Raw genomic sequence first — 21,442 nt, forward strand, 5'->3', positions numbered from 1 at the left:
AATTAACATCACCAGTCACTAATATTGATTCAGGTAATCAAAATCATCGTGAAATGGCTTTCAAATGTTTGTTTTATGGTGGATTATCCTTTATATTTTCTCTAGTCAGCCTATGCTTTACCCATTGTTCATTGCAAATCTCTCCACATCACATTCACAGTTGCCTTCTTCAGTCACTTGGGTGAGGTTTGACTACACTCAGCTGAAGGCTGTTGTTTTACATGGCCCTACAATAAAAATATTTTCTGTATTTTTTAGTGTTTGTGTCCTAATTTCTCTATTTCTCTGAGTGTTTGTGTGTGTCCTGTAGACGTGCAAGGTCAATGGGTTGTGTGTGTTTTCCAGGAAGTCGCTGTACTCCGAAGCCTTCAGCTGTGCACTTCTTCTGCTGTCATTCCTCTGGGGAAAGACGCTATATGTGAAACATTTCCCTGGAAACAAGGTTCAGAGTTGAATGGTAGTTTTCAAGTGCTCGTTATCTTTGAACACGGGAACTGTGGGCTGGGTGATGATGAACCTGTTTATAACATGACTTCTGACATGACACAGTTCCAATCATTTCCAGGAAAAATAATCCTCCAGTATATAACCATTAGCAGGTAATTGTCTTTACACTAATAGCCCACAACAAGAAAAAAAATGGGCTGAAAGGTTAACGCTCAAAACATTATTAGAAGAGAGAAATAATAAGTAGTGTTTGGGTGCTTATCAATGTTTGGTTTACTCTACAATAATAAACACAATACACTTGGTTAATGATAAAAACAGCTAAATATTAACTCATTATTACTAATTATTAAACATGTACACAGATATGCAAATATGAAAAGCGGCATTTCCATTGGATGAAATGTGGCGTTAAAAACCTTAACGCCTGCAACTGCATCAAAACAGACTGAGGTAACTATAACATTACCGGAAGTAAGGCTATTGGCCTTCAGAATAAAATGTTAACTAACAGGTGATAGGGAAAACAACAACAATATGTAAAACTCAGTCACATTTAATTCTGCACAAAATAAAGTGTATTAATGAACTGTGATAATAAATTCAGAATTGTATGGAGGAGACCTAATGTGTTCAATATTACAAAATAAATAATACATAATGAAACAGATTATCATAATAATAAATATTGTATGGCACAACAAGCTCAAACGTATGCAGTCTGACACAAATGTCCCACAGCATTAGTTACATCTTTATCTAATAAATTGAGTCTTATCGTGTATAACCGTGACATTGTATAATGAGACAATGCCTTAAAAGTCATTGCAAGTCATTTCTTTTTTTAAATAGGTGAGTATATTTCAAAATTCTTCATGATAAATCGCATGACAAAATAAACATCGTAATGACACACTCAAATTTCCAAGGTGCTCTCTCATTTCTCAAAGAGGCTTTAGGTCCTATCCTAAAGTTTAGGATGGGTTTGTCTATAACACCAGAAAGAGAGCTTTTCTAAACAAAGTCACCAGTTTCTTATTTTGAAAGCCGTACCGGATGTGCAGTGTGTTGACAGTGTGTGTATTGACAGAGATCAGAAGAGCTGCTGGCTGCAGCTTGTCTGTCACTGTGGGCGCTGAAACACAAAACCTTTCTTGGAATCAGATTCCTGGAACCAGTCAGTCCCAAAGTGAAGCGAGCTGTTTTCTGTCCTCACAACACACACATTCTCAGCACACCACAGCTCACACACGGATATATCCTCTCGGTTTTTACGACTGTTGCAGGTTTTTAACACGGAATATATTATCTTTTCGACCCCAGCAGAGATTATTCGGCATTTGTTCATTATTTAAATTGAGAAACTGCTGTCTTATCCACAAGGCAGTTTTATTCAAATCGTCGTGATCTCTATGATAATCTTTGATTTAAGGTAAGAGTGATACAGAAATGATTTCATGATTTCCAAAGTCTGTTTGATCTAGAATTGCATTAGTTATACAATGATATTGCCTGATGTCTGAATGATTGTGACACTTTATTAACCCTTTAATTTGTTTTTGGCTTTCTGTGTCGTGTGTTTTTTGTTTATTTCACTAGTCTACTTAATGTAGTCTAGCCTACATGATCTCAGATCAATACATTACTATTATATTTAATATTTTAATTTTCTGCTACTTTTACTCCACTACAATTGGGAGGGAACCACTTCATTTATCTGAAAGCTTCAGTCATTAATTACTTTTCAGATTCTAATGAATAATATAATTAAAATAAATTATACAAATAAATACATAAAGTGTTGTATTTATTTGCATAAAGATAAGGTTTTTTAATATAAATGTATCACTTGGTTAAATGTACAAGCAACCCAGCTAAATATTTAGTGAAAAGAATCAAGCCAAATTGACCAGCTGACTCATATAATACTTATATAATGCTTACTTATGCGTACATTAATATGCATTATAATTCAACTTCAACTTCTATACATTTTAATACAGAGTCATTTCAAACTGTGATATTTTACTTGCTAAAAATACCTAACAAGAATCTTTCACCAATTGGGGTTGGTTGTTTTTGTGCTTGTCAGCTCAATTTGGACAAGAGCAACCAAACCTATATTTTACATCTGTGAATTAAAAATTATATAAATATATTATTTACTTGATTTACTTGGGACAGTGACCTATTAAAGTAGTTCAGAGCTTTAACAGAAATCTCTGTTAAATACCTAACAGTGTTCTGTGTATTAACAGGGCTGCTATTAATCAGAAATGGTTGCCCGTGCAGTGACAATTTTTCATCATGAGGAGCGACAAGCTTCCTGCCGCCCGCAGCCCTTTCCTCCGCCCTGTGACCCAGCAGATGATCTACGCTGCATCACCACCACCTTCCAGTACCTACAGACCTCAGGTACACCGGCAGCCTCTCCGACTCTGAACTCAGATTGTACTTCATTGAAAAAAATGTGACTGTTTTAAAAAATATGTCTATCCCATATACGTTTTATTTATTTGATATGCATTACATTAGGTGAGGGGAGATATTTCCATGGCTTTGCGGTATAATATAATAATCTAGGAATCAAACCTCACCTCTAGTAATACCATTTGTATGGATATATTCACCAAAACTACTTTCATGTTAAAGAAAAATAAAAAAGCTGATATTAAAACTATTTGTTTGAATTCAGGCTGGTACTGGGGCTCTATCTCTGCGAATGAAGCTCGGGAAGCTCTCCAAAAAAGGTCTGAAGGCACATTTCTAATGCGGGACAGCAGTCACCCTCAGTTCATGCTGGCCCTGTCAGTGAAGACCCGCTGTGGACCTACCAGCATTCGCATCAAATATTGCAGGGGCTCTTTCTGGCTGGACTCCATTTCCCCCGACCTGCCTCACCTGCAGTCCTTCCCAGATGTGCTCAGCCTCATACAGAACTACACAGCCTCCGGACACACAAAACAGCGCCAGAGGTCTAATGACATCCATCCGCAAACAAAGCCTGACCCCACCAAGCACACGGACAGTGACAGCGGAGTGCCTCTGGAGCTGGTGCGCCCCCTGCACAAACCAGAGGCCTTCTCTTCTTTACAGCACCTGACGCGCCTCGCAATCAACAGACACACAAAGTGCCCTGACCATCTGCCACTCCCGAAGCCTCTGCTGCACTACGTGCAGGACTATCCTTTCCACATATGAGGGTCTCTGTCTCTCTGGTGCAGGACACAGAGACTGGGACGTGGGTCAGGGTCACCCTCCTTGTTGACCACACACTGTGAATCTTGGAACAGTTTGACACCCAAAGGGACAGCGATTGACCCAGGTGGAGGTAATTGAAATGAATGACGAGCTAAGTCTTTGTACTACTGTTGTTCTCTAGGATAAGATTTTTTTTTACTATTTTCATAAGTCTGTGTCAGCAACTGTGAACTGATTTTATCTAAATGCCAATGTGTGAGCTTTTTCTATTTATTTGTGCCATTTCCTATCAGTAAGAAGAGATTCACATAATGTCTTTGCATGTTTTGGACGAGTGGCTCCAATTTTTTACATGATTTTAGCAATAATAATTAAAGAAAAACTCAAATCTGTTAAGATATGACTTCTGGTAATTTTGTTGTTCCAGTAGGATTTACATTACAAATGTTTTGGATTTATTTTTGTTTTTCATCTTAGGAGCTCATTTTACGGCACTTGACGTTTGCAAAGTGTGTTTAATGGAGCAATGTTTATTCACTCTTCATGAACGTAATGAACCGGATGAACCATAAGCCACCAGTCGTCTCATGTAACAATTTTTCGGCACTATTATTATCACAAAATATCTTAAATATGGCTTTTTTCCAGTGCTACATAGTTTCATTGGACATGGTCAAATCTTATCACAGTATAATCAAGAATTTAAATAGTCCAGGGTAGAGGGTACACTTCTAAGATAGTGTTACCAATAGTGTGAGGTCAGCCTGACACTAACATGACATGCAGACTGGAGGGCCTTTTAATTAAAGCGATTATATAATATATAATAAGAGACAGGGTAAATGTGACTATGGTATTTTGTTATTTCATTTCATTTCAAACCTTTATTTATACAGATAAAATCCCATTGAGATCATTGATCTCTTTTCCAAGGGAGACCTGCTCAAGTAGTTCCACGTGAAACATAAAAACATAAATAGAACAACAAAAGGACATCATACAGCATCATTTACAAAATTATCCACATAAACAGGTACCAATAGCTTCCGATTATGTACAAAATCATCATAAATCATAACTCTTCTTACAAATCATTACCAGACTGAACAGCAACGGGTGTTCGTTGAAGAAAATGGTATTGTGGGAAATATGTTTACACACTGGTTTCATTCTCAGAAAAGGATCATGCCTGTGGATTTCAGAGAAATAAAACATGTTTTTTTCACGGTTGAAAGGCTGGCCACTTGAACATACAGATGAATGTGCGGTATTACTGTTTTCATGGAATCATGCTTAAGTTGGTTTCCACGAGGAGGAACTGAGCAATGCTGAGAAAGCCTCTTATCAGGATTAGAGTAAGTAAGAGCTGCAGTTATTAATACACCGCTGCACCAACTGAGAGCAGATCATCTCTCTCTCTGCCTGTGTCAACCTGTCACTGTCAAACATTTAAATAATTTTTCTGTCTTTACTTAAATGATCAGCATCTTTTAATCACTTTTCTAATAACATTCTCTACCAGGAAAGCATGGACGTTTCTGACATGCAGTAGTTTTGCTGTTAAATGCACAACTGACAAAGATGAGTATGTGTAGCTGACGTGAACTGTAGGGATTAAACCCACAGAGGAAGTACTCAGATCCTTTACTTGATATAATGTAGAAATGCCACAATATAAACAAAGTGTACTCAACACAACACATTCAAAAAATAAATAAATCAAAAGCACCTTTTGGTGTCTTATTTTATATATATGTTAGATTGTAAATGTGTAAACCGGATTTGGATGTGCCTATGTTGCAATTTTTACTAGTGTGCACCTAAAACAATCAGATCTGTTTCAGAAAATCTGAATTTGCTATATATATTTTTTTTTATGAGCTGCAGACATGTAACCTGTACATAATTTGCATCACTACAGATCAATATCAACCAAGGTGGGTGAAAACATGCCCTACTAAAGCACAATATTCACTAACATGATAACAGCTTGATTCCTGTTTTTAAATTATCTTGATCCTGTGTCAATTGTTTTTTCTGAATGATCAAAAAAGGTTTTTACATAAATTACTTTGACATGTCAGAGTAAAAGAGGCACAGGTGTAAATAATACAGTGAAAGGTGGCTACCTCAGTGTCTGGGTCCTGGCTGCTGCCTGTCATTATGTCAGGACTTACTGAGACATTTAAAATGTACAATTGTAAAGTCCAAATGTCTGCCGTCAAAAAGTGCATATTAAAAATGTAGTTTGTATTTTATAGAGACATTTCGTCTATCGTGTTACCAACAAATAAAACAAAACAACAGGCCTGGGGACATTTACATTATTATTGCAGGAAAAATGTTCACAGTTCACAGATAAGCAGTGGGTTGCTAATAGGGCCAACAGCAGCTATGTTTGCCCTGGAGACCCAAACAAGTTAATTTTCTGCATAATAGATTATGATAGAGGAGGACAACAAATGCCAACACTGCCAACCAAATTTGGTGGAGTAGAAGTATGAAGTAGCATGAAAAGAAAATACTCAAGTAAAACACTAGTACCTGAGTACATTTAAAGTTACATTGGACCACTGGAAGAAAATGTGCGGTATAAAGGACCCCAGCCCATAGTATGTCAGTTATTTAGATATTTCGTCCTAGAGACAAGCAATTATGTTGCTGTTTTGTATTATATATTATTCAAATGTATACAAATGTATAGAAATAATAATGATAGGACATTCATGTTAACCATACATTTTAAGATATACACACAATTATTGTAAATAAATTATTTCTGAAATATCCTCGCCATGGGTATAAAAATAAACAAAAAAACATATTATGTGAAAAAGTCACACCTTACAAAAGTAGTACTTTTAACCATAATGTCTGAATGACCTATATTAATGTGAGATGCTTCTAACAGTTATTTGAATAAGAGCTATGGGTAGTATAATAATAACAAAACAAATTGCAAATAATAACCATCGTAGCTTTAACCATGTATTCCATTTATATGGTGTAATATTTAATGTTTGTACAACAGTGAATTGTTATCCTCCCCCACCCCCTCACTTCCCTCCTGTTAATCCTCCAGCAGCAGCGCAGTCAGCAGCAGCAGCGACGGAGGCCAACAAAGCACTACTTGGAGATAATTTGGATATATTTTAAAGCAATCATTAGGTAAGCACATAATTAAAAGCAATGTTAAGTTACAGTACATTGTCAGTGTGCTTTGTTGGCAACAATATTGTTATATGTATTTTGTTAACCTATATTTTGATCCTATATTCTGCTGACGCTAGCCAGCTAGCTAACGGATCGATGGAGTCGCTGTGACTTCCGTTTTGCTAGCTAACACCCAAGCTAGCCAGTCGTACCGGTTAGTGACTTTAAAGGAAAAAACGAGGTTTTTGTGGGAAGTTAGTTGAAAACCACGAACACGGCCGTGGGATTATATATATTATAACATAAATAACGCACATGTATCCAACACAACCTTTGAATAACACCATAAATATGTAAACTCTGCGCACTGCCCGGCTAACGCTAGCTGGTTAGCTCGGGTAGCTAAGTCTTTTGTAAACAGAACCCCCTAGCTAACTGAAAACTAGGTCAACATACACGGCAGTGAATCACAATTATATGTTGATACCAGTGAGTAACGTGTTCATTTTTCGGTAAATCTAGTCACTGTTCTCCATGTTATATGGGACATGTGAACGTTAGTGAGTAATTTGTCAATGTTGATCCTGGGGTGGGTCAGAAACATTCAAGCGGAAGTGTATCGTCATGTTTGTTGCTAGTCTGACTTAAATTGTTATCCTAATTCAACATAAGGTGCACGGTCTCACATCTTGACATGCTGTCCTCGTGTCCTTCAATGTATACAACTGCAGTATAGCTGGCTGACGGACAATAAAAGGCCGTGATGTTGAAAGCTAAATAGTTAGCCCCGGGTGTTGGTTTCAGACGAGTTGTGTCAACACAGCTGAAGACGGGTGACTGCTCATCGTTTCTCACATGCGTAGAGGTGGACGTTGCATAATGCCTGAATGCAATATTAATTACCTCCCTGTGATCAAGTGTTTTCATGTTGTAACCTTTGATGTTTTCTGTCCCCTGTCTGCAGCTATGGCAGCAATCAGGAAAAAGCTGGTCATAGTGGGAGATGGAGCCTGTGGGAAGACCTGTCTGCTCATTGTGTTCAGCAAGGACCAGTTTCCAGAGGTCTATGTGCCCACAGTGTTTGAGAACTACGTTGCTGACATTGAAGTTGATAGCAAGCAGGTAATGTAGTTCTCTTTTCACATTTCAGTCTACAATCAGCAGGATGGCCCTTGCAGCTGAATTGAAGTCCCTTTTTACTCCCTAAAATCTGTACAACTTGAACAGGTTGTATGTTATGAGATGTGTCGATTAATACCAATAAAGTTGACTTATTTTGCAGTTTTGGATTGATAAATTAGTATTTACGTCAGTTCTTAATCATGTTCGATTCATATTTTGGATAAAATGTTAAATATTATGGTTTCTGGGTGTGCGTTTCAAAGACAACAACATGCGTTTAAATGAAGTCTTTGTTAAATTAAACATGTGGACCTGAAGCACCCTGAACATGCTTTTCCTTCCTCTTATTGATTTCTTGTGACCTCTTATTGCAGGTGGAGTTAGCTCTTTGGGATACAGCAGGTCAGGAAGACTACGACAGACTGCGCCCCCTCTCCTATCCCGACACTGATGTCATTCTCATGTGCTTCTCCATCGACAGTCCTGACAGTCTTGGTAAGTTGAAACAGAGCGCTATTAGTTGTGGTACATTTTTCTCTTTTAATTAATCTAACTGCCTAAACAGTTGTGAGACGGTGAACACATTAAAGATTTAGTTTCAATTTACTGTATAACTTTTTTTTTCCCAGGAGGGAAATAGACACACCAGTTTGAGATTTAAAAAAATAGCTCTCAGAAAGTTTACCTTGCACTTTTGCTGGACACAGGAAGGCATGTTATTATACTCCTCCTCTGTTGATTGTAACACACCATGTATCATTTTTTTCCTCAACCCTGTACATCACAGTCACACATACAAACACACTGATCACATTTTCTGTTCTGACCAAGAAGCACCTGATGTGGGCCAATGGAGAAGTGCCTTAAACTGCATTTTTTTTTCTAGTGGCCAGCAGGGGGCGACTCTGGTTTCAAAATTATATATCAATTTTATATATATGTATATATATATATATATAATATATATGGGGCATTCTACCGAATTAGTACAAACTGCGGTCCCACAACAAGAAAAACTATTTAACAAAACAATTAAGTATTCAGACATAGATATTTACTAAGAATATGTTATGGTCTATTTAAACACAAGGCATTTATTTAGATAGTGATAAGCTTAATATATACAAAAACATCATGTATAGGGTACTTTCTATTGGGAAGTAGCTGTCCCCAACCCTGACATCTAAATTTCAATTTCTGTAAATAACACTTAAAACATTTTTTTCAATGTTGTATTTAGAAGATCTTTATTATTACATTCAAACAGAAGTTGGAATATTTAGATTTATTGTGGGTATAATTTTTTTATAAAAAATCATGTCGCCAGTTTTCATGTCACTACCGAAACACAAGGGGTTTTAGTCCAATGGCTGGGCCTGGTTTTAGTCCAATGGCTGAGCCTGGTTTTAGTCCAATGGCTGACGGTACGTCCACACAGCAGCTTTTCAAAAATCTTGGAGCTGGGCGTGTCTGACAGCTTGGGGATTTTTTGCGAGCAATGCGACCAACAACCAATCACATGAATCTCCCGCCCCCGACATACAAAGCAAATAAAACCGGGGATTTTATGCGAGCAATATATATATATATAAACTCCCCAAACAGGCGAAAACCTACCAGTTTCACCCACTGTCTCTGCCACCTCCCTCCATGTCTGGTTCCTCCGGTTTGTATCCCGTTAATAGTTCTGGTCGTAAAGAACCGGGTGATTTGCTACCGTAGTTTCTCGTTTGGAATATGAGGAAATGAACTGCGGTCTGGTTCTCCCTGCTTACACGCGGTTTGATTGGCTAGCGCTTCTACTGTCAGATTTGCATAAACGTGTTTGATTGGCTGGCGCTTCCAGCTCAGCTTCAAAAGTTGAACATTGCTCAACTTTTGAATCCTGGAGATCCTGGAAATCTTCGCTTCGCTCCCCCACAATGCAGTTCGGCGAAAAGCGAGGCAAAGTGACGTCATCCCCATTCAAAGTCAATGGGCAGAGAAGCGGTGGAAGTTTCTTCTGAAGCTGCTGTGTGGACGTACCATGGGCCTGGTTTTTAGCCACACACCCCTGCATTTTTGACTAGGCAGTGGCACTGCATCCCTGTCCCTCATGGCTGAATGGCAAGTAGCTATATCCCATACTTTTGATATAAATCTGTTCCAAAATCTGAAAATCGGCGTGTAACCTTAAGAATTGTCACTATCGAACACATATTATCTTCAATTAAGTAAACCTTTTCGGAGTTTTATGCAAAGTATTATGTTTTTATGTGTGTTAACCTCTTCAAAAACGTGTATGCTTGCCAAGTACTTGCTAGCATTCTTTTGTTATGCTCAATTTTCGCTAGAATCGTCACTACTGAAACATATGGTTACGTTTCGGTAATTTACATGATCGTTTCGGTCGTGACAAAATGGAATGGTAAGCAGGTAAATCCCATAGTTTTGAAATACATGTTTTAAAGTCTGAAAATCTGTGTGTTAATTTAAAGGTATCCTATTGTACTATTTGTAGGCATATATTATAGGTCTCAGATATATAAAAAACATGTCTATGAAATGTTTTGCTCAAAATACCAAACGGATCACCCATTCTAGCCTCATCCCCCTCTATTTCAGCCTGTTACTAAAGTGCTGATTCTGGGTCAGTAGCGTCAAACATTCACACTTCAACATAAGGCATGTTATGAGTTCAGATTAAGCAATAAGGTTGAGGGAATATGATACAACCTTGAGAACAAAATACTGCAGTCACTACCGTGTTTACTGTACGATGTTCTGTAAAAAATTAAGTATATTGATTTATCAACTAAAATAATATGATACTGATTGGTTTAATGTATGTTCAATTTCAACAATCATCAACTCTGGAATCAATATGATCAGTATTATGCATTTTACAAAGAAAGTTTGCATTATGACTTTTATGGATTGTATAAATTGAACTTTGAAATTCGATGACAAATTCACTTATATTAATTTAATTGTGAAAACCCTCAAGAAATATTTGTTAAAATACTATTTAGAGAAGGGAAGGTAAAACAATCTTAACAGGTTAATATAACACTGTTTTACTACAGTGTATGTACTATGTTTCGGTAGTGACCATTTTTGGTAGAGGAAGAACATTCCAATACAGTCTGAAAATACGATATCAAAATGTACGGTTCTTTTACTCGATATGTGTAATTTAGATATGGTACAAAATATATATGGACAACGTTTTGGGAAAAAAACATACAACATTTAAAAACATTTCCAACCTGACTTTGGTCCAATTCGGTAGAATGGCCCATATATATATATATATATTATATCATGTGTTCCTGATAAATGGTCAGATGGACAAACATTGTGTAATTAATAAATCAGCAGTAAGGGGACAGTGTACAGGAGGTTTTCACATGAAATAGAAGACTTTGTTTATTATTGTCATACCGTTTCCTGATTAGTTTATGGACTTGATTGCTAGTTAAAATTGTCATGTTTTTTGTTCATGTTCATTAAGAGAAAAACAGAAGATAAAGCAGCATATGCTTTAGGGCGGGGCTTCCTTGTGATTGGCACTTTGCTACAACAGTGTGGTACAGTTTGAGTGTTACAACTTTGAATCTAACATTGTTTTCCATTCCTATAAGTTAATTGTAATGCTTTGCTGCCTAAAGTGTCTTGTTCAGCACTCCCTCATTTGTCACTTTTGGTTCCAAAAAAACAAGATGGCGCCAGTCAAAATGCTAAACTCAAGGATTTGAGACGACACTTAACAAAAAAGGGATGTCACAGTGACTACGTCCACTTCTTATATAGAGTCTATGGTTCTGACAGATGGTGTCTTTTGTCCCCTCCTTCAGAGAACATCCCTGAGAAGTGGACTCCTGAGGTGAAACACTTCTGCCCTAATGTGCCCATTATTCTGGTGGGAAATAAAAAGGACCTGCGTAACGATGAGCACACCCGGAGAGAGCTTGCCAAAATGAAGCAGGTAAATAATGTCAAACTGACACACAGTCTTCTCGTGTTGAAAGCCTGCTTCCTAAAACGTGTCCTGACCTTCTCTTCAGGAACCTGTGAAACCGGAGGATGGACGGGACATGGCTAACAGGATCAGTGCCTTTGGATACATGGAGTGCTCTGCAAAAACAAAGGATGGTGTGAGGGAAGTGTTCGAAATGGCCACCAGGGCTGCACTACAGGCCAGGCGGGGAAAGAAGAGCAATAAATGTGTCCTACTGTAAACAGGGGGGGCACGAGGACTGCCTCCCCCAGGGGGAAAGAAGGAGCATTAGGTCAAACCTACCCCCAAACACACCCACACAAAAGACTGTTCTCCCCAGTTTTTCCTAAAGGTGTAATGCTTTTACTTTCTTTGTCTTAAGCAAAAGTAGTCAGGTTCTGTCAGTATTCATTTTTGAGGTTATGGAAACTACTTTTTTGTACTTTAACATGAGTAAATTTGCCATAATGAAACCTCCTTTATCAACATGTACTATGTAATCAAAGAGGTCAGCCAGGGGCCCTGCTGTGTCATACCTGCCAACTACAGAAGTGCTTAAGCCCTGTCTGCTGATCTGAGGAATGTTTCCACAGCCAATAGGGTGAAGTACCTGTACACTGTGACCCTTAATCCTTTTAATTATTTCAACAAACAGATGCGCACATTGAAGTCAAAATGTGTTTGTGTGCTTCATATACAAATCCTAATGTGCATTATGATCACTTGCACAATATGAGACTGGAAACTCATGTTGTTAAACGCAAATGGAAACGTAGTGTTTTGTGTAATAAATTACTTTGTAAGAATCTTGATTATTTGCATCACGTGCTTGATGACGCTGCAGTAAACCCAGTGAGGGCGTGTTTCAGAGTTGGAGCCTGTTAGTGAAGATACAAGCCAATCTTTGGTTATCTCATTAAAACAGCGGACAGATGCAGGGTGTTTGAGGGGAATGTCGCTATTTTAATTCAAAAATATTTATTCTACTTTAACGAAACCATCCCTTAAAGGTGGGGTATGTAAGTTTGAGAAACCGGCTCGAGATACACTTTGTTATATTCCATGGAATGCTCTTAACATCCCGATAGCAATGAATATCTGAAGTGCTTTGACAAAAAATCCATAAAAATGTCCTCTGTGGAAGCCGTGGCGCTGTAAAAAGCACGACCAATCATCTGAGCCGGCCCGGCTAAAATAACTGGATGGCCTAACTGCCTGTCAGCCTTCCATCTGTGCACAAACTTATCTCGTGCCCTCATTGGTCATGTGCGGGTTCGTGTGTGTTGGAGGAGGGGCTCTGTAAGGAAGTGGCAGATTTTTTCCGGATGTGTATTTTCAAATTCTAGCGCACTCAAACTGGTTACTCAAATTACCTACCCCACTTTTAAGTGTTTTAATAAAAAAATTAAGGTATAATGTGAGAAACACTTTTTTACTTAATTGCCTCACTTTTTGGCCTCCTACCTTCCAGGCCATCTTGACTCGCACTACAATAGGAAACAAGTGCTTTATTTGACATGTATGAAAACCAACATTAGAACACATTTGCAGATTCTGTTCTTTGGCATGTTACCAAGATTGGCCTTTCTGTGTAAACCAAACACTGACATTGATCATTTTACAAATGCAAACTGAATATTATTCAAAAATGTTTACACGTCAATGGAATCAGTTTTAATTTGTAAAGAAATCACTGCTATCAGCACTGTTGTATTTTGAAAATAGTTTAAGGTGATGGAAATCTTGGATAACCTGTGATTTATATTAGTGACAAATATTCAGTCCACTTGCCAGTTTATTAGGCACACTAAGCTTACATAAACCGACATGATGGTAATTGTGTTCAGCTTTATGGAAAAATATATATATTGTCCTACCCCATTTACATCGGTGAGTATACACTAAACATAATAAAGTTACATTTGATTAACACCTGCGTAAACAAAACTAAAAATGATGATTTAAACCTCCATGAAATTAGAATGTACTGCATGATTGAGTATGATTTGTGTAGAGAGCAATAAGTCAAGACAAATGATTGACAGTCAAAATAAGACTGATATGATGCTCATTGTAAGCAACACAATATCAAGAGGATGTGAATAACATTTTTTTAAAGGCAACATAAGATGTGCGGTCTGAAGGCAAGAGCAGTGGTTAATGTGTGATTTCTTTGTATCCATAAACATAGCTCCAAGGTGAAAAAGGGATACCCAATGTCACCAGAGCTCCTTGGACACTTGATGATAAAAACATGTGTCACCATAGAATGTCTGTTGTTTTTCCTGCTGGGCAAAAAAAAAAAAGGCTGCACACTCATTCCTCAGATAAATAAATATACAGCCAGGCATCGGACACTGCTGTGAAAATCCTCAGTTTGATAGTCATTCGTTCTTCTTGGCTGTTACAAGTCCTGAGCGGGCGAGAAACATGGGAAGCAGAGCTAGAGCTCCCAGAGCTGCAGCCACTAACGGTCGGTAGAACATCCATCCTACTCCGATGGTGAGGAGGGACAGAGAGCAGGAGACACACAGGGCGAAGATCTTCAGCCCCACGGAGACAAGCTCTCTGAGGACAGGAACCCAGTCCACTGTACGCAGACAACAGAAAACATTAGGGACAGGAGATGCAAGAAATCAATCCGTGATGTGGAGCAGTGAGTGTGTGTTTACCCAGCGTGTAGATGATGCGCATGGTCATCTGGATGCTGAGGAACATGAGGGCCCAGCCTGCAGCCCTGAGTCCCCACGTCTTCATACTGTTGGACTGCTGCTCCTTCTCAAAAACCTCCTACAGAAACAACAGAACGATCAACTTCCAGAACCAAAGACTACGTGGAAAATATCAAAACATCCTATATATGCATTTTCCTATGCCGATTCCTTCTAACCATCATTTTCAGATGTTTTTTCTTCCTAATAACTATAATTGACGGCATACACAAACATTTCTGGAACATTTCAATTCAACGGTATGTAAGTAAGACTTTGACAATTCAACAACTTCCCCAAAGCTGTCCAAGGAATAAAATGAAATCCCCGCTGACCTCTGCAGAGAGCTCCTCCAGGTACAGGATCTCCAGAGTGTCTCCTGACTTGGTTCTATACGACCTCAGCTGCTCCCCTCTCTGCATGGCCACAACACTGACCTGAAAACAGTCATGGTTTATCAACGAACAAGATTTCATTAGAATTAAAGGTGTGTGATCTGAAGAAAGATATCGTTTCAGTTAGGGCTAAAACTCTTTGGCCGGAATAAGATCTTAAGACAATTAATTGGCTACTATTTTGGTTAAGTAGAAGTCATTTTACAGAATTTGTTTTTTTTTCTTTATTTTAATTAACAGAAGAACGGACGTCTTAGGGTTTTAGATTGCTGGTTGAGCAAACAATGATTTCAATACTTCTCATTCGGCTGAATGAAATAATGGTTACAACGAATAACTATTTGTATTATTGGTTCAATGTTTTGGGTTATTTTTTGATTAAGCATTTAGTCATGTTTAGTTATGTGTGAGAGACCAAAGAGAAATCTATTTTCAAGACTTTGATGTTAATGTTGCACCAAGTATAGCGCAGCACTATGCATTTGTTTATGAGGGGTCAAAATGTTCATATTTTTTCCACACCCCCCAAAATTCACAAGATGATAAATATACACATTTTAGGAAAAGTCACAAAGTTTGAGATGAGTGGGTTCTATGTTTACAGGGTGACATTTATTTGAATGTGCAGGGAGATAAAAATGACCCTGTGGCGGTTCTAGTGTTGATACCAAAATATGACACAAGGATACAGTGGAAACTACTTAAAGACAATGATCTACTGCTCTGTCATCATGAAGGAAATGTATATTCTGACTTGTCTTCTGGTCCGCTTACAGTTTGAGCCGGTCCGAAGGGAGACGTCTCGCCACTCAAACCAGCGAAGGAGAATCTCACGCGCACATCCCCGACCTTGTGAGCAAAACAATAAACTCAATAACTGCACCAATGTACGAGCATAACCCTTCAGCAGTTTATGTTTGTAGTGAAAGTGCACTTCATGAGGCTCACCTCAGGCCTGCGTGGGTTTTGGGTGTGATAGAAATAATCGTCATCAATGCTGAGGAAAGGGTCGATGTTAAAGAGGGATAAATCCCTCAGGCTCAGCGTCTGGAAGTTATTTATCTGCTCCACCAGGCCTGAGGACAACAAAACAATTAGTTAAATATTTAGGATTCAAATTAAAACAATGTTACATACACACAATAGTGTATCGCTGTTATTTACTTAATGTATTTGTGTGTATAATTCTTTAAAGATACCTTTGGACAGACTAAAAGGTCCAACTCCAACATCAGGAGCCACGACTGTCACACTCTCAACTGCCATGGCACTAAAATCAAGAGATGAAATTAGAGATAAACTCCACACAAACACACAAAAATGTTATTTATTGATCCATATTTGTGTACCTCGGGTTCTGGTGACCAATTTCCTTATCAAAATGGCGACTGTTAACCAACTCGGATTTCCACTCGGTGTCTAAAGAAAATGAATCACAACTCTTTAATTCAAACAGCACTCCAGATTAATCCATTAGTTGTTCAATATTTTTATAATTTTTCTACGAATAAAAATAATCAACATCCTTAAAATCCAGATATATGTTCCAGAATATACAGTATTTAAGTTGTGGACAAAACAAGATTTGAGATAGAAATGTTTCACTATTTTCTGACATTTTATACTTTACAGCATGTTGTTGTCAAATACTGGAAAAAATCACCAACTCACTGTAGTTGTATGTCGTCTCAGATTTGGTCTGACCATCCTCTTGGTAATCCCTAAAATCAGAACAGAGTAACAAACTCACTTCAAGCCAATGATGCTCTGTAATTCAGCCAACATTTTTCCACCCGACCGCACCCTGAATATTGACATAAGTAGAGAACAGACTTACTTGCTCTCCTGGTACTCCACCCACTGATACATCTCCACCTGCCTCTTCAGCTTCACTGCCTGCACCAACACTCTGTAGTTTGGATCGTGGAGGGGCTGTGAACAGAGTGGCATATGATTAATCCCCTGAAATAAGGTTTACTTCAGAATATGACTTTAACTGAGCAACTTAGAATGTTTTCTGGTAGCATGCCATTTCATTAAAGTGTCAAACTAGATAGAGAATGAAATAAAACGAAGAAAATTATATCAAGATGTTTCCCCTAATCGCTACTGAACTTGTAAAATTAATATACTGTACTTATATATCTATATCAGCCTTTTCTGACATGAGTCGGTAAATATGAAATACCGCCTGACTTATAAAGGATTTGTGAGATTTAAACAAACTGAAAATGAAGTGATAGTTTTTTACTAAAATATAAACTTTTTGTTGATAAGGATCTTATTTGGTTGTTACAGAATTGTACATATAGTAGTATTTCCAAAATCAAAAGTATGTCTTTATAACAATGACACAAATCTTTCAAGTGGTTTTCAAGGTAAATAAGTTCAAGATTTTAGCGGAAGTGTGGAAGATAAAACAACATGCAAGGAGTCATCGAGACATTGTGGAGGAATCTGATGACCATAAATACTCAACAAGTTGATCCCAGTTGTTTGCTTCAGAAATTACAAAAAACGATGGAGTCTTTATCAGTATGTGATTAGAGAGAGTGCTCTGACACATCATTTTACCTGTGAGGTGTGCAGCTTTGCAGACAGGTGCACTAAACGGTCGTTGTTCTGCGGGTCGAGGTGGGAGAAAGGCTCCAATGACACAACCTGAGAAAGACCCTCATCCAGGGAATATGCTGTTCGCAGAGCCCGCCCCTGAGAACAGGAACCGTGACAGAGAGCATGAACTGTGTTGGTCTGGATGAACAAAAATGTAACTCTGACTTGAATAGTGTGCATTGTGGCTTTGACGTGACATACATGAATGCAACTGCATTCCTTACCTCATTGGTGAAGAGAATATAGATGGAGAGGAAAAACAGTCCGACACCAACAACTGTTCCTCCTGCAGTCTCACTTAATCGCTCCAGGAATCCAGGGTTGGATTTAATAGACACACGCTTGTGTTGGTTTGGGTCCGTAATCTGAGACAAAAAAAGCAACAAGAACAAGAGTTGAATGTACTAGAAATATGGGTGACATTATTGACTTGAAGAGGAAGTTTTGATAAATCACTCAAGTTAATACATTTTGGCTTTATATTCTCCTCCACAACAGGACACAAATGTATATCATGTTTACTTTAAATAACTATTTGTATTATGTTTAATGTAGCATGATTCACCAGGACATTGGATAGTAATATAAAAGACTTGCCTAGCAGTCACAAGAATAGTTTATTAACATAAAACTGTGGAGAGTTTGGCTTGTCTCCCCTGACATAATGAATAACTCAATGAGTGTGTTGCTATTGTATAACATTGTAAAAGCTGCTTTTACTTTAAACTCCATGAGAATGCTCTCTAAGTGATGTTGAACATTACAGACAAAGTCAAAATCTGTCTCTAGACTAGAGCTAGGCGTGACGGACACACCTCTTTTGTTCAGTGCTAATTAAGTCAAACTTTGACTGATAGTTGTTGCATGATATTAGCAGTACTCGTGTCATGTTACTATATAGGTGCTGACGTTATTATTATACATTATATTAACGTGAGTTAACGTAAACGTTTATTAGTTTAGATGTTACGTTAACTGAAACTGAAAAATAGTTACGTCGCTAGCGTTGCAGCAAAGCTAATTCCAGAAACTGTTTCTCAGGTAAAAACAAACCTTCTTAAAATGAATCACTTACTGTCTGTGCTGAAGACATGTCTCTGACTTGTTGAACTATGCAGTCAAACAGAAACGTTTGTTAGCGAGGGTTGAAGATGCCAGGAGACTGGAAGTTAAACACGGTACAGGAGTAAGGACAGCGAGGACACCAGTGAAATGACACAGAGAGCGCTTTAATTGATACCCGGGGTAGAACGGAATTCTCACGGGTAGGCGGAGTCGGTAAACCTATAGAGGTATGTTCCACTATGCCGCATGGTTGTCACGGTGAGTTAAACAAGCGCATCTCAAGGAGGCTTTTTCCGACCCACACGTCTACTTCGCAAAGCATTATGGGTAGTCGAGTTCTGAAGCAGCTCAGCGTCAGCAGCAAGCAATCCTACTGCAATCTCTTAAGACATTTCATCCTCTAGTTAAAGTTTACGTAATGTTGGAAACTTGGAATTATGCCAGTTCAAGCCATTGTTGTTGTTGTTGTTGCGTGTTAAGGCATTTTTTATTCAGAATTTGTACAATAATTAGTAAAGTACATAAGTACAATTGACGTAAGTCTACATTACCTGAATAGAACTTTGAATCATGGATCTGAAAACTTTACACACACACACACACACACACACACACACACACACACACACACACACACACACACACACACACACACACACACACACACACACACACACACACACACACACACACACACACACACACACACACACACACACACACACACACACACACACACACACACACACACACACACACACACACACAGTGTATATACACTTGTAAATATATGCAGTCAGATAGATAGATAGATAAATACTAAATCCAAATTAAAGACCTTATTACTGTTCTCTTGAATAAATAGTAAAAATATAAAAACTTCAGTTGTTAATTTGCCTCACAATTATCTCCTTGTCAAACTTGATTTCAGACCAACAACAGGGTCCATAGCAATAATAAAGAGACATGTGGCCTGAAATTCTGGAAAGAATATGGTAAATTGATCTCGTACAATCACTATATTTTTTACTGTGTACTACAGGAATTTGGTTTATTGTCATTCAAAATTTACTCATGGACTTATGAGCTGACACCATTTATAAATACTTTCCAGGATTGTTCTGGTGATGTATAGTAAACATTTGAATGCATGTACCTTTAACAAAATATAACTTCCCCAGTCTGCCTTAAAGAGCCAGGCACACACACACACACACATCATGTATACATCACTTCAGGGGATATTACATTGACTTACATGCATTTCCTGGAGACTTATCCTAACCTTAACCATAACCAACACATGCCTAACCCTAACCCTTACCCTTACATTAACCCTAATCCTAAACCTATAAGTCTTCACCCTAAAATTAATGATTCCCCTTATGGAAACCTCCAATTTGTCCCCATAAGGGAGGCGAGTCCCCACACCTGACTGTGTAAACAGATTTAGGTCCCCACAAGTATAGTAATGCTAGGCCACACACACACACACACACACACACACACACACACACACACACACACACACACACACACACACACACACACACACACACTCAATAACACACAAGCAAACAAAGATGTGCCAATCTTAAGAGGATTATTGCAAAGGCACACAAAGCAATTACTGTCTGTCACCTGTCATCATCATCATCCTCGTCATCATCACCATATTTGTGAAAACAACTGACTGAACACAGACACCTTCACATAACTGAATAGGTTACACTCGGGAAAAGCACTACGACTGAGGGTGGCAGTAGCAGAACGGCTGAAAAGACTGTTAGGATGGAGCAGTATGATATAATTGTGCTTGGAACTGGACTTAAGGTAATTAAACACATATTTAATGCAAAAATACCTCACCTTGTGTGTGAAGAAATACAATCATCAATACCATTAACATTTTTGTATTACGGTAAGATACAGGCTACTACATGATCTTTTAGTATATATGTACACTAGACTATTTTACTTGTTAACACTTTACATGAAAGTAGTTAAGTGAAATGTAAACTTTATTTATTTGTATAGCACCTTTCATGTAAGATGCACAATTACTTAAAAATGCAATGAAAATTCAACATCTTTCTCATGTAGAACAGAAAAGAGAGCATTGCAGCAGTCGAGCCTGCTAATATTGAATTGAGCATGCATGAGACTCAGTATTTGCGTCGGAGATAAACAGATTTCTAGATAAAAGGCAGTTAGTGTGATGTTACTGATGTGAGATTCAACATTTCTAAGTTTCTAAGAGCTTATAGGCTTTTATTATGAACTGAGGGCTGACCTCCCCTATCTCTTTCAGAAATGTATCCTTTCTGGTTTATTGTCTCAAAGTGGGAAAAAGGTTCTTCACATTGACAGGAATCCTTACTATGGAGGAGAGAGTGCATCACTTTCTCCCCTTCAAGAGGTTTGTTCACATGAAAATTGCATATCCTTAATTTGAAGAAGTTGATGCCCATTTGTGGTGTTTAATGTTTGATATGTTGTCTACAATTACAGCTTCACAGGAAGTTTAAGGTTCCTGGTCCTGATCAGTCAATGGGCCGTGGAAAAGAGTGGAACATCATCCCCAAATTCTTTCTTGTCAACGGTGAGAGCCTAGCGCAGTTGAACTTGTGATAGGTGCAGTATTGTAAATGAGTCGTTTTCTGTTCCCTCTGCCTTGTCTTTGCATCGGGTGACCTGGTGAAACTCCTGGTGCACACTGAAGTTACCCGATATTTGGACTTCAAAGTGGTTGAAGG

General features: G+C 38.2%; 3 protein-coding genes across 3 annotated transcripts; 2 read left to right on the top strand and 1 right to left on the bottom strand.

The window, feature by feature from the left end:
* Nucleotides 1-1,589: 1,589 nt before the first annotated feature.
* Nucleotides 1,590-3,979, top strand: LOC117446481 (cytokine-inducible SH2-containing protein-like). Its single transcript, XM_034082672.2, has 3 exons — nucleotides 1,590-1,879; nucleotides 2,706-2,862; nucleotides 3,143-3,979. The coding sequence occupies exons 2-3, from the start codon at nucleotides 2,724-2,726 to the stop codon at nucleotides 3,646-3,648; spliced, it is 645 nt and encodes a 214-aa protein (XP_033938563.1). The 5' UTR covers nucleotides 1,590-1,879; nucleotides 2,706-2,723; the 3' UTR covers nucleotides 3,649-3,979.
* Nucleotides 3,980-6,707: 2,728 nt separating this feature from the next.
* LOC117446482 (rho-related GTP-binding protein RhoA-B) lies at nucleotides 6,708-12,714 on the top strand. The gene is made up of 5 exons (XM_034082673.1): nucleotides 6,708-6,816; nucleotides 7,766-7,923; nucleotides 8,298-8,418; nucleotides 11,760-11,890; nucleotides 11,970-12,714. Exons 2-5 carry the CDS (start codon nucleotides 7,768-7,770, stop codon nucleotides 12,141-12,143), a joined length of 582 nt encoding a protein of 193 aa, XP_033938564.1. The 5' UTR covers nucleotides 6,708-6,816; nucleotides 7,766-7,767; the 3' UTR covers nucleotides 12,144-12,714.
* Nucleotides 12,715-13,395: 681 nt separating this feature from the next.
* LOC117446602 (transmembrane protein 43) lies at nucleotides 13,396-18,853 on the bottom strand. The gene is made up of 12 exons (XM_034082887.2): nucleotides 18,697-18,853; nucleotides 17,846-17,986; nucleotides 17,583-17,717; nucleotides 16,846-16,940; nucleotides 16,680-16,729; nucleotides 16,358-16,427; nucleotides 16,208-16,278; nucleotides 15,957-16,084; nucleotides 15,783-15,857; nucleotides 14,949-15,050; nucleotides 14,575-14,692; nucleotides 13,396-14,492 (listed from the first exon to the last, which is right to left on the bottom strand). Exons 1-12 carry the CDS (start codon nucleotides 18,712-18,714, stop codon nucleotides 14,287-14,289), a joined length of 1,209 nt encoding a protein of 402 aa, XP_033938778.1. The 5' UTR covers nucleotides 18,715-18,853; the 3' UTR covers nucleotides 13,396-14,286.
* Nucleotides 18,854-21,442: the final 2,589 nt, after the last annotated feature.

This window comes from Pseudochaenichthys georgianus, chromosome 5, assembly GCF_902827115.2.
Source record: "Pseudochaenichthys georgianus chromosome 5, fPseGeo1.2, whole genome shotgun sequence".
Taxonomy (NCBI): domain Eukaryota; kingdom Metazoa; phylum Chordata; class Actinopteri; order Perciformes; family Channichthyidae; genus Pseudochaenichthys; species Pseudochaenichthys georgianus.